This window comes from Onychomys torridus, chromosome 7 (assembly GCF_903995425.1).
Source record: "Onychomys torridus chromosome 7, mOncTor1.1, whole genome shotgun sequence".
NCBI classification, from domain to species: domain Eukaryota; kingdom Metazoa; phylum Chordata; class Mammalia; order Rodentia; family Cricetidae; genus Onychomys; species Onychomys torridus.
In genome coordinates this window covers 101,464,564-101,476,917 of record NC_050449.1, presented here as the reverse complement: position 1 = coordinate 101,476,917, position 12,354 = coordinate 101,464,564, and the positions used below count along the sequence as shown (strand labels likewise).

The following is a 12,354-nucleotide window of genomic DNA, read 5'->3' as shown; positions in this document are numbered from 1 at the left end:
ATAACTGAAGTATTTGTCAAAGCCAGGAAACTAGTATCAATACATTAAACACCAGCCTTCATATAGATTTCACTCATGGAAACACCCCTTACCACTCAAGCATACAGTCCAGGGTTCACATGTTTCTTAGGCACTGTTTCTTCTTAGTCCTGTTGGTGAGAGGTTTTGAATCTTTAGTTTTTTGTGACCTTGACAATCCTGAAATTCTGGCCAGGGATCCTAGAATATCCTGTCTGGGTTTGTCTAACATTGCCTCTTGGTTATAGACTGACAACTTTGGATTTTGTAAGCATATCACAGATATGAAGCACTTTTTTTCAGGTTGGCCTTGAACATACTATGGCAGTGGTTCTCCACCTTCTCAATGCTGTGACCTTATAATACAGTTCATGGGGTGATGATCCCCAACCATAAGATTACTTTGTTGCTACTTCATAACTGTAATTTTGCTACTGTTATGAATTGTAATGTAAATATCTGTATTTTCTGATGGTCTTAGGCGACCCTGTGAAAGGGTCCTTTGATCCCAAAGGGTGGAACCCACAGGTTGAGAACCACTGCATTGTGTTGTTGTTGAGGATGATTGTGAACTTCTAATCCTCATTTCAACCCCCAGTGTTAGATTACAGGCGTTAGCCACCACATCTACATTTTAAGGTTTTACATTTATTTTATTTGAAGGATCTTGGCTTTTATATGTATGTATGTTTGAGTATATGTCACATAAGTACAAGTGCCAGAGGAAACCAGAAGAGGACAGTGGATCCCCTGGAGCTGGAGGTGGAGCAGTTGTGAGCTTCTCTTCATGGGTGCTGAGAACAAAGCTGAGGCCCTGTGGAAAGGGTGAGTACTCTCAACATCGCTCCAGCCCTCCTCCTTCTCACTTTTGAGAAGAGCCTCACTATATAGACCAGGCTGCTCTCTGAACTTGCCATTCTCCTGCCTTGGTCTCCTAAGTTCTGTGGGTCCTGGATGCACCGCCGTCACCTGTGGTCTTGTTCTAACGTCCACATGGCGCTGCTGGTGATGAGATGTCTCCTGATTGTCAGGTCTGCAGGTTTCTCCTCTCTACATTTACAGCTTTTCTTTAGTTTGTAGATAAGAGTAACCAAGTCTGGCTGGATGGTGTTGGCACTTGCCTTTAATCCCAGCACTCAGGATTAATTAACTAATTAATCCCAGCAGGCAGATCTCTGTTAGTTTGAGGCCAGCCTGGTCTACAGAGCAAGATACAGGACAGACAGAGCAACAGAGAAACAAACAAACAAAAGTCTTAAAAAGAAGAGTAACCGAGTCTAGTTCATCCTTAAGGGTGATGATGGGGTAAGAGGTAAGGCAGGAATTAAGTTCTACCTCTATATCTGCGGGGTCTGCTGGTGCACACTTTGTGAGACAGAGGCAGGCAGATTGGCTAGACTTCCTTTTCTTTTGCTCAGGCAGGCAATGCCAGTGACCATCCCTGATGGAAACCAGTGAACACTCATCACGGGTGCATTTGACAAAGTTGCTAGGTGTGTTGAGAGACTGCCAACACAATGATGGCGTGAATGATAAGTGATATGTTACTGCATATACCAGTCGAGTACCACTGAGCCAAACCCAAGATTAAAATAATTGAATGAGGGCTGGAGAGGTGGCTCAGTGGTTAGGAGCACTGGCTGCTCTTCCAGAGGTCCTGAGTTCAATTCCCCAGCACCCACATGGTAGCTCACAACCATCTATAATAGGATCTGATTCCCTCTTCTGTTGTACAGACCCAGAGGAAGACAGAACACTCATATACATAAATCTTTTAAAAAATAATTAAATGACACCCTCTCTGAGTCATCTTGCCTGCTACTATGCTTTTGTGCTTTGTTTTGGCTATGCCGACCTCAGGAGGGCAATGGCCTGGTCCCTCCTCTGTCTTGGCTCAGCATGGTCTTTGCTATAGAACTACTTATGGTGGGATGATGTGGTTCAGGTGTGATGATGGAGAGGTAAACCTGTAATGATTTCCCCCTACCTGCCCCCCTCAGCAGGGGTCCACATGGCTGTGGAGGATATATTAGGTCCTAAATGAGACAGCCTGGAATCCTACCAGAAACTGATTCACGCAGATCTGCATTGCCCTGGGTAGGGTAGGAATAGGGAATTAAAGGAGGTAAATCAGGACATGAAGAAAACCTGGACACAGGAAATAGGGCTCCCTGTGTGCAAAGTGTGTGAGGAGAGCAGAGTACACAGGTAGGGGAGGGCCAAAGCCAAACTTCAGTCTGACTGACTCTTCTGAGCTGAGCTTACCTGTGGTGGCTAGTCTCAGGTGACAAATCCATCCTGGTGACAGTTCCCATACTGTTCCAGGGGTATGTATAAAAGAATACGAGGAGAAAGAGCAGAGGCACAACCTACCAAGGTTTGTATTGTATATATTGAACACCAACCAAAAACACACTTTAAAAAATGTCAAGTCAAAAAAACTCCAAACATTTCAAAATAATAGAATATTAAATCCCAGGCTCTCAGCTCTGGGATTCAGCAGGAACTAAACAGGATATGGCAATTCAGGATATGCCAACCCCTGGTAGACTGGCTTCTGAGAACCATTGAGGCTATTGACAATGAACTCTCCTTACTCTATTTGGTATTTAAAAGAGGTCATCAAGTTGTAGTCCTCCTCCAGGTCCAGAACAGTCTCAACAATATTTTGGTCATCAAAAGCCTGCTTGAGGCTACCAGGGTCAGCATCCAAAGCCTTCCGAGGGCTCTCGTCCACAAGCAGGGCCCAGGCCTCCTCCTTGAGGGGTGAATCTTGGCAGCGTCCACACACACGATTCAATTCGTTTTCAAATTCTAGTTTTCCAGCCAGTTCTTCAATAGTTCGGATACTTGTATGGTCTTAAAACAACAAAAGGACATTTAGCTTTATAGTCCTTTATAGACATTTCTGAGAACATTTCAGGCGTAAGTTAAAAAACATAAAACTAATGTAACTCGTAAAAGAACCTTCGTCTAGCTTGATACCTACTACCACAAGCTAGCAAGCAAGTAGACACACAAACCATAAATGGTAAACATTTTAGAGACTGTGCAGAACTTGTGTGTGTCCTGTCCTCGCACACACAAGTGAGCAGCAGTATAAGGTTGGCCTGATACCTTCCTTTTACAACCCACAATTCATCCAGCCCCAATTATCCTCCATTCCCAAGGATGGTATGAATGGAACATGCTGGTTCAGGCTCTCATAGAAACCCCTGACCTGTGGGGATGACAAGATGGCTGAAAAGCAGGTCTTCAGGGTAATCAGAACACTGACTGGTGATGGGCAGAAGTAGCGATGACTTCAGTTTATCTCTTGGGGCTCTGAGAGGACACTCAGTCCTCCAAAGTTCCAGAGAGGTTTGGGGCCCAACTTCATTAGCTCTAACTTCATTAGCTCTCCCTCAAGTCCTTTCTAACTTGGAGATTCTTCCAGTCAACAGTTTCTGGCAATGCCTGAGGCTCTGTATCCCTTAACCAGGAGCTGCTGGTCCACTGTGCAATAGGACTTATTTAGAAATAGGACACACAGTTCAGAGAACATACAGATACAGAACGTGTGTAGGATAAATGTCTTAACTACTGGGTGTGGTGGTGCATGAATCCTAGTAATCAGGTCAAGCAGGAAGATTACAAGTTTGAGATCAGCCTGGCCTACCCAGCCAGTGTCTGAAGCAGCAGCAGCAGCTTGGCACAGCCCTAGGGAGTCTCCAAACAAAACAAAAATAACAAAAGTGGGGTGAGGTGGGTAGGGGCTAGAAGAGATAGCTCAGTGTAAGAGAACTTGCTATTGTAGAAGAAAGACACAGTTTGGTGCCTAGCACCCACGTGGAATTCCAGTTCCAGGGAATGCCAACACTCTCTTCTGGCCTCTATGGGCACAAGGCATACACACATGGTGCACATATATAAATGCAGGCAAAACACTCATATACATAATCTTTAAATTGTGCCTAGATTAATTAAGAAAATTTTTTTAAAGAAAAATTGAGCTGCATGGTGGTGACACACACCTTTAATCCCAGCACTTAGGAGGCAGAGGCAAGTTACACATAGAAATCCTGTCTTGGAGGGGGACTGAGAGATGCCTCAGTAGTTAAAAGCACTTACTGCTCTTGCAAAGGACCTAGGTTTAGAGTTCCTGCTACCCATGCCTGGTGACTCACAACCACCTGTAATTCTTGCCCTAGAGGGGGGCCTTTGAGGGACCCACACTCACATACACATACCCACACTTAAGATACACAGGCCATATGCATAACTAAAAATAACACAAGTATTTGAAAAGGGAAACCAATGGGACATATAGTACTATGCTAAGTAGCTACTTCTAGAAAGATTTTATTCTTTTCAACAGTGTCTCATTCTGAAGCCTTGGCTGGCCTCACATTCATACTAATCTGCATGCCTCTGCCTTCCAAGTGCTGAGGTTAAAGGTAGGTGCCACCCCACTCAGCTACAAGAAAGATTTCTTCCACTATTGTTGTTTTCCATGCTGGGTGGAATTTATTCTCTATTCTTCCTTAGGCCTGTACCCCATTTCCTTCAGCTCTACATTTAAGCACTAAGGCTTGGAGGCTGCTATCTCTTCCTTCAGGGACCCCAGATCCATTAGAAGATACTTAGGTAGTGATCTGTTTGACCTGTGACCTCACTAGGTTAGCTGTTCACTGACGAAAGGGGCAGTATTGATTATTTCACTGTTCTCTACAGAGTCTGTTGTGAGCAAACTAAATTTACCAAACGAAATGTGTGGACTCCTGGCCTGTGTGAAGGGCCAAGGAAAGGATGGCCCAGCTCTTTACTTACCAATCATATCTAGCAGATCCTTTGTGACCTCTTGGCTAGAATTGCTGAGCAGCATATTTGAGTCAACTTTTAAGTCTCTCTCCATATCCTTCCTGCAGTTCAGATTAGGTGTGGGGGAAGGGAAGAAGATGGGGAATTAGACATTCTTTCAGGAAAATATTAAAAAACTTCAGATAATCTAAAATGCAACTGGTTTGGTATTTTCTTGTTGCTTTTAAGATTTATTATGTATAGTGTTCTGTCTGCATGTTTACCTACAAGCCAGAAGAGGGCACCAGATCTCATTACAGATGGTTGTGAGCTACCATGTGGTTGCTGGGAATTGAACTCAGGACCTCTAGAAGAGCAGTCAGTGCTTTTAACCTATGAGTCATCTCTCCAGCTCCTGTTGTTTTAAGACAGTCTCACTATGTAGCCCTGGCTGGCCTGGAACTTACTATGTAAACTGGGGTGGCCTCAAATTCAGAGATCTCCTGCTTCTAGCTCCTGAGTATTCAGGACATGCCACCATGCCCAGCTAAGACTAAAATTTACTGGTGACTCCTTTTTATGCTATGAGAATAACCAGAAACTGCTAACTAAATCAATGGAAACCAATAGCAACATCATAATGACCCATTCCACTACAGGCTGCATTAATGTTTATGAAACCATCACATATATTTGCAGTTAAATGGCTTCTCAATTCCTTAACTTTGGGATAGGCAAGATGGCCACATATCTAACTTATATCACATACAATCAGCCCAGCTCTAAGTCAAGGTACCTGCTGTGAGGCAGTTTGTAGTTACTTAGTAGGTCTAAAGGAGATAGTCAAAAGTTGTTTTGGTTTTGTTTTTCGAGACAGAATTTCTCTGTGTGCCTTGGCTGTCCTGGAACTGACTCTGTAGCCCAGGCTGGCCTCAAACTCACAGAGATCTACCTGCCTCTGTCACCTCAGCCTGGCTGAAACAAAGATAAAGATGAATCAGGAAGTAGGGCCTAGCCATGGATCTAAGTGTGGGCAAAGGAAGGTAAAGGCTAGTGCCCTGGCTCTGAATACAGAAGACTGTTTCTGCAGCCAAACGTTGTGTTTGGGTTTAGATCAGATCACTCAGGACAGGCTCATGCCTGTAATCCCTGCACTTGGGACTTAGAGATCTGAGTTCAAAGTCACCCTCAGTATACAGGAGTTGAAAGCCAGATGGTCTACTTTAGACTGTCTTAAAAAAAGCAGGCTGGCAAAATGACTCAGTAATGCAAATGGAAACGTGACAACTTGAGTTGGATCCCTGAACCTACAGTGGAGAAAATCAGCTCCTGAAGTTTTTCCTTTGACTTCCATAGGCATACCTATGCCTACACTCAAACCACATACAAGCATCTACATACTAACAATTTTTAAAAATTAGAAAAAAAAAACAACCAAAAAACGGCGGCTGGAGATGCTCATCAGTTAAGAGCACTGCCTGCTCTTCCAGATATACAGCACCTACATGACAGCTGTTAGTAATTCTAGTTCCAGGGGATACAATGCCTTAGCTTTCTGGCCTCTGCAGGCACTGGGGGAATGCATGTGGTACATAGACATGCTTTCAGGCAAAACATCCACACGTATAAAATACAAATTAGGAAACCCCTCAAAGCATAAAGAAAACATTGCTAAGGCTTATAGATCAGTGGTAGAATGCTTGCCTGGTGTAGCATGCATGCGGTTCAATCAACACCACCCAAAAATTTAAAAATAACTATTTAACACTAATTATTTAACATTGATTACCCTTTTATTTTCATGAGTGTTTGGATATCTAGGGTTATCAACCATGTTTTAACCTAAACACAACAAAACATAACTGTCTGTTGGGTCAGATTCTGATGAACATAATTCCCTATATATTCTTAGCACTTCCAAGAGAAAGCTAGCTTAGGAATGAATCAAATCCGTGATATTCAACTTTTTTTTTAAGAAACAATTTTTCCTAATTGATGCTATTAAGCTATCAAATTAGAATCACCTTAAACTTTCTTTCCTCCAGTTTTCCCCATCTCCCGCAGCTCTCCAAAACTGTCTTTCACGGGCCAAAATGGAAGAGTGCATCAACACATTCTCCTTGCTGGTCAGAGGTTTTCTTTTGGGGTATAATGGAAGGGGTTTTGTATTAACTGGGACATGGTGTGGCGCAGGGACGGGATTCTCATTCTCAGGAGAACAGGAGGCACCAGCGCAGGGGGCAGCCGAGGGACACGCAGCCTGTGGGTTTCTGCAGGGCAGTCTGTGCACCGGCAGGGAGGCTAGCGAGGCGGCGGCGGCGTCCGACCTCTGCGGGCCCGTGCACTCCTGGGAATGCCTGACTCCTTCAAAGGCTCGGTCTATGGCTGCAGTCAGCTCCTTTCTGCATCTTCGTAGTTTCTCAGACATTTCCCTAAAAGCGACCATGCCTTTTATTATTTAATAACTGGAAATGCACAGAGCAACGCAACAATGATGCTATACAAAGGCTGAGATTCAACCCCGATTTCGAGTTTGATCTACCGTTACACCGCATCATCCAGATCGCGGGGCAAGGCCCGGGTCGCCCCCCCCCCCCCAGCTTCCTCAGCTGGTCGCCGCCCAGGCCCTTCCCACGGTCCCCAAACTAGGGCCCTTTAGGCCGGAAGGGCCGCTGCGTCCTCACCCAGCCGTGGCCGCGCAACAGTGACCAACGGTCGCTGCGCTCACGTGCCAAGACCAGCAACTCGAACCCTCGCGGACTGGGTTAAAGGTCGGACAAGACTCACATGGCCACAGGGGCAACAAAGGCCGGCTGGGGAGGGGCCTGTGAGCGGACGGGAGTAAGGGGCAGGGTAAGGGAGGGACTCGCCCTGGAAGGAGCTATCACTGAAAACGTATGGGGGGGGGGGGCAGGGTTGTCTTCCGAGACAGGTTTCTCTGTGTCGCCCTGGCTGTCCTGGAGCTCACTTTGCAGACCAGGCTGGCCTTGAACTCAGAGATCGGCCGCCTCTGCCTCCCGAGTGCTGGGATTAAACGCATGCGTCATCACCACGGGCCAGAAAAAGTATTTTCTTAAACCTCATGAAGTGTTCAAAGACCTGATGAACACCCATCGAGTTCTGAGGCCAACACGGCAAACAGTGCCACACACTGCTCCCAGTTTCACGAATGGACTTCTTTTAAGGGAGAGCTACTGAAAGTTCCACATGGAATCAGTCTGTTTATCGAGGGCAGTGGAGTCATAACAGAACTTCAAGGTTCCACGAGAAACTGAAAACAAGACCCCCAATAACCGGGAAATTCTGAGAACAGAGACTAGAGTCGGGTTCTGGTGGCTAATGTTTATAAACTATCAACCCATCTCAGTGAACAGCAAAGAACTCGAGGACAACATGGACTTTACTGGAGGCTTGGTTTACTGTGGCCAGACTACTGGGGTGACCAGTGTGGGCACCAGAACCTAAAACCCAGGAGTTCAGAGCAGCCCTGCAAGGTTCTCATGGCTGCACCATACGCAAGTACAGGGTGTTCCTCTCCAGTCTTTGGAATCCAGGAGACACACTCCACTGTGCACCAAATCCCACCCCACACTTCAGCTCCACAGGTTTTATATCACCACCTGTTTAAAAGAAAAAATAATTCAGCCTCTTAACATAACCCTTCTGAGAGCAGGGTCTTTGTTTCTGTTTTTTTCTTTTTCCTCTTCTTATAAAAGAAGGTCATTTCCTCATCTGGTTTTTAGATTGACATGAGCAGTCTTCAAGAGTTCCAGAGACATTCTCCTGGGGTGACATCGGTGCTGTGTGGTGGCAGAGTCACTGAACCAGCATCAGTTGGTGTCCATGTTGGAAGCCCCATCGTCCCCCAAGCCCTGCTGTGAGCTGCCCAGTCTTATCCCTCCGTCAGAAGAGCCCGGGAAACTGGTGAGCGGAGGGGCACTGTGGCATTCCTCATCCCGACGCTGGTAGAACAACACGTAGGCAGCTTTCGTCTAAAGACAGGAAGGGAGGGAGTCCATCACTGGGAACAAGCTCACCTGTCCCCACCTTTTCCTCACTGTTACTGAACTCATCATGGTAGCTCTTGCTTAGAATCCCAGCAAGGGAAGGAAGAGCCTAAGAGAGGAGGATTTTTTTTCCAAGTTCAAAGCCAGCCTGGGCTTCAGAGTGAAATCCTGTCTCAAAAAAATCAATCTTAAACTGGATGTGGTACACACAGCTATCCCAGCACTCAGGAAGCAGAGGCAGGAGAATTACCTTAAGTTTAAGCTAGCCTAACATACAAAATGAGTTTATAGTCAGTAATATATAGGAAGGCACAATCTCAGTAAACAAGCACTTTCAGGACTCCAACATCTTGTCTTGCATATCCACACCTAGGAGCAACCATAAAGGCCTTTACTAGCTGCTCCTGATGACCTTGCCATGGCTGTGGGGAAATGCAGGGTTACTATGATACAATACCTCAAGGAAAACTGAGCTTCTCCATTAGGAAAGATCTAGAATGATGGCAGTCTATTAACTCCACCCAGAGCCTCTCCAGCTGATGAAGTAACCATCTTGCCTAAGAGGACCTTTCTGGCTTTTACTTGATAGGCTGATGGGGAGAAGTAGGTGCCCGGGCAGGGTACTCACCACTATCTGATCCTCAGAAGCCAGGGACACATTGCTATCATCAAAGTAATACCATTTTCCATTCAGTTTGTTCTTCGCATATGCAGTGTCTGCCAAGTTACAAACAAAATGCTCTAATGGCCACCGGAAAAAAACTAATCTGATTATTTTATTAGGCTAGCATTAAGTACAAGCACAAGTTCATACCCAAAAATATTAACACTAAAATGAAGAATAATGTATAACCCAGTGTGAATCCCTCAGGAAGCAGAGATGAGTACTGCCCCCAGTACAAGGCCAACCTGGTCAAGTCTAGGCAGGGTTGCATAATGAGACTATGTCTCAAAACAGAAAAACCACCACCACCAAATCATATAACAAGTAATATGTACATATATATAAGTAACAATACTTTTGTTTATTTCTCTGGGTAGTCCTGGCTGTCCAGGAACTCACTCTGTAGACCAGGCTGGCCTCAAACTCAGAGATCCACCTACCTCTGCCTCCTGAGTGCTGGGATCAAAGGTGTGCCACCACACCCAGCTTTGTCTACTTTTAAATAAGTATCTGTGATTTAATTACATGGAGGGTGGTAGGTATAAGCACAGGTGCCAAGTGCCCATAAGGTGATGCTGTGCTCCCTGGAGCTGGAGGTACAGGCAGCTATAAGCTGCCTGACATGACATGGTGCTGGGAACTGAACTTAGGTCCTCTGGAAGGGCAGTGTTCTCCACTCCTGAGTTCTCTCCAGCTGCCCAGTGTCTAGTTAATGGTCAATGCTGGAGACAGTGCAATGACAGCATTTGCTTGAGATTTCCATCACACAAAAATGGCCATGAGTAGAATCCAGAGCCACAGAGGACCTGAACCCAGGTGGGAGTCCAAGCTGAGGATTCACTTATGGATTCTCACAGCCAGAGCCACATGGTAAGACCTCAACAAAAAACACAAAAAGGTTTCCATTCAAGTGAACTTAAATGTCAGAAATTCTGGGAAATAGGGCAAAAGAAAGAAAAGACTAGTCTTTGCTGGGTATGGTAGTGTATATGCATCATCTCAGCACGTAAACAGGAGGGTTGGAAAGGGCAGGAGTTGAAGGCCATCAAGCGATACTGGGCAAGTTACAAGCCAGCCTGGGCTATACAGTGAGACCCTGTCTCAAAACCAAACCCAACCCAAAGTGAACTAATTCTGGCATTTCTCACTCTAGGGCTCTGCTCCCCTTGTATTTTCTCTGCTTCTTGATTTTGCAGAGCTGGGATACTACTTCTGCAATGACACTGATTTTATGTAGTCTTTTCCATTGGTCATTGTGAAATGGCTAACTACCCTCTGATCAAGGCCCTCAACAGTGACAGCTGTGCCCCCAAATGCTGTTACTAACACCGTTAGAAACAGGTCAATGAGTCGGTTCGGTGCCCTGCACCTTTAATCCAGCAATCGGGAGGCAGAGGCAGGCAGAGTTCTGGGTTGGAGGCCAGCCTGGGCTACCATCTACACAGCTAGTTCCAGGACAGCTAGGGCTGCACACAAGAGAAACCCTTACTTGAAAAAGCAAAATAAACAAAGAGGCAAATGGTTTGTGCATAAAGTTTTGTCATGTCATTGTCTTAGGAGAGAAGCCCAGGGGATCCAGAGGCCTGGGGGCTCATGCCTATAAGCTCCCTACTTGGGAGGCTAAGGCAGAAGGACTACCAGGAGCTCTAGTTACGCTGGCTGGACTACATGATGAGTCCCAGGCCAGCATCAGCTAAGCAGTGGGGCTGTCTTGAAAAACAAAAACAAAAACAACTCACAAAGTTAGCACTACTGAAATAAAGAACATGAAAATTTAGAAAGGAGGAAGGAAGGGGTAAGAGGGTGGAGAGACTGAGAAAGCCCAGAGCCCAAGACCATAAACAAGCCAGGGGCTCATGGCAGTGCCTGGCATCAAGGAAGAGGCTGAGAGAACACCAGACAGGGCACTTCCACCCCTCAGAAGGAAGGAAGCAGATGCCAATACTTACAGTGACCAACCCCCATGGCTCCATAGTGATTGGACACAGCAATTAGGTCATAAACATAAGGCCTTGCTGACCGGTCACAGACAAACTCGGACATGTTCAGAGCTCTGAGTAAAAACATAATAGCCACAAATATGTTAAAGCCTGTAACCCAGCGACCTTTCACCCAACAGAGCAGAGCACATGGAAACACTCAAACCATGGGAGAAGAGGCAGACCAGGGCAGTGACTGACCATTTCTCAGACCAGGAACTGGGAAAGATCCAAGCTGTGGTGTTACCACACCATGTAGGTTTCAGGAGGGTAAGGAGATGGCGGAGAGGGCTTCAACTCCTGAGTAGGGGAGGCTGTTACTACAACCACCCAAGGCTGTAATTATTTAAATGTCAGAACAGGCCCTCAGAAGCTTTACTATATTTGAAATTCTCTTTGTTATTATTACTGTGTATTTGTATGATGTGTCTGAGTGAGTACTGAGTGTGGCCATTAATGCCACATCAAAGGTATGGAGGACTGAGGAGAGCTTTTAAAACTGGTTCTCTCCTTCTACCGTGAATTCTAGGAACCAAACTCAGGCCATTAGGCTTGTGTGGCAAGTGCTTTCATTTGCTGAGCTGTCTCACTGGCCCACTTTGAAATTTTCACAACTACAAAAAAGGTAAAAGTAAGGCAGTGGTGGCACATGCTTTCATCCCAGCACTTGGGAGGCAGAGGCAGGTGGATCTCTGTGAGTTTCAGGACAGCCAGGGCTTCAGAGAGAAACCCTGTCTGGAAAAAACAAAAACAAAAGGAAAAAAAAAAGGTAAAAGAATTTGTAACTACCAGGGTGGCCTTGAATTTGCAATCAATGATCCTCCTTCCTCAGCCAAGGATCACAAGCATGCACAACCTTACTCATCTAAGGATCACTTCCCTTGGGTAGGCTACTCTGGCCACCATG

At 45.7% G+C, this 12,354-nt stretch overlaps 2 protein-coding genes across 5 annotated transcripts in view; both read right to left on the bottom strand.

The window, feature by feature from the left end:
* Positions 1-2,335: 2,335 nt before the first annotated feature.
* On the bottom strand, positions 2,336-7,786 carry C7H3orf62 (chromosome 7 C3orf62 homolog). Of its 3 annotated transcripts, none has more exons than XM_036192690.1 (4): positions 7,766-7,786; positions 6,822-7,229; positions 4,828-4,919; positions 2,336-2,877 (listed from the first exon to the last, which is right to left on the bottom strand). In XM_036192690.1, the coding sequence occupies exons 2-4, from the start codon at positions 7,223-7,225 to the stop codon at positions 2,612-2,614; spliced, it is 762 nt and encodes a 253-aa protein (XP_036048583.1). In that variant the 5' UTR covers positions 7,226-7,229; positions 7,766-7,786; the 3' UTR covers positions 2,336-2,611. The 3 variants fall into 3 exon arrangements, with proteins under 3 accessions (XP_036048583.1, XP_036048582.1, XP_036048581.1); XM_036192689.1 differs by lacking the exon at positions 7,766-7,786 and adding an exon at positions 7,482-7,722; XM_036192688.1 differs by lacking the exon at positions 7,766-7,786 and having other exon boundaries at positions 6,822-7,722.
* A 169-nt stretch (positions 7,787-7,955) lies between these two features.
* The window catches only part of Usp4 (ubiquitin specific peptidase 4), a 38,836-nt gene continuing 34,437 nt past the window's right edge, over positions 7,956-12,354 (bottom strand). Inside the window, exons 20-22 of one of the 2 annotated variants that reach the window (XM_036192685.1) lie at positions 11,418-11,521; positions 9,433-9,521; positions 7,956-8,789 (exon numbers count right to left, since the gene is read on the bottom strand). In XM_036192685.1, the coding sequence (XP_036048578.1) occupies positions 8,628-8,789; positions 9,433-9,521; positions 11,418-11,521 (355 nt within the window). In that variant the 3' untranslated portion in view covers positions 7,956-8,627. The remainder of the gene's footprint in view (positions 8,790-9,432; positions 9,522-11,417; positions 11,522-12,354) is intronic. The other variant, XM_036192687.1, reaches the window with a different exon arrangement.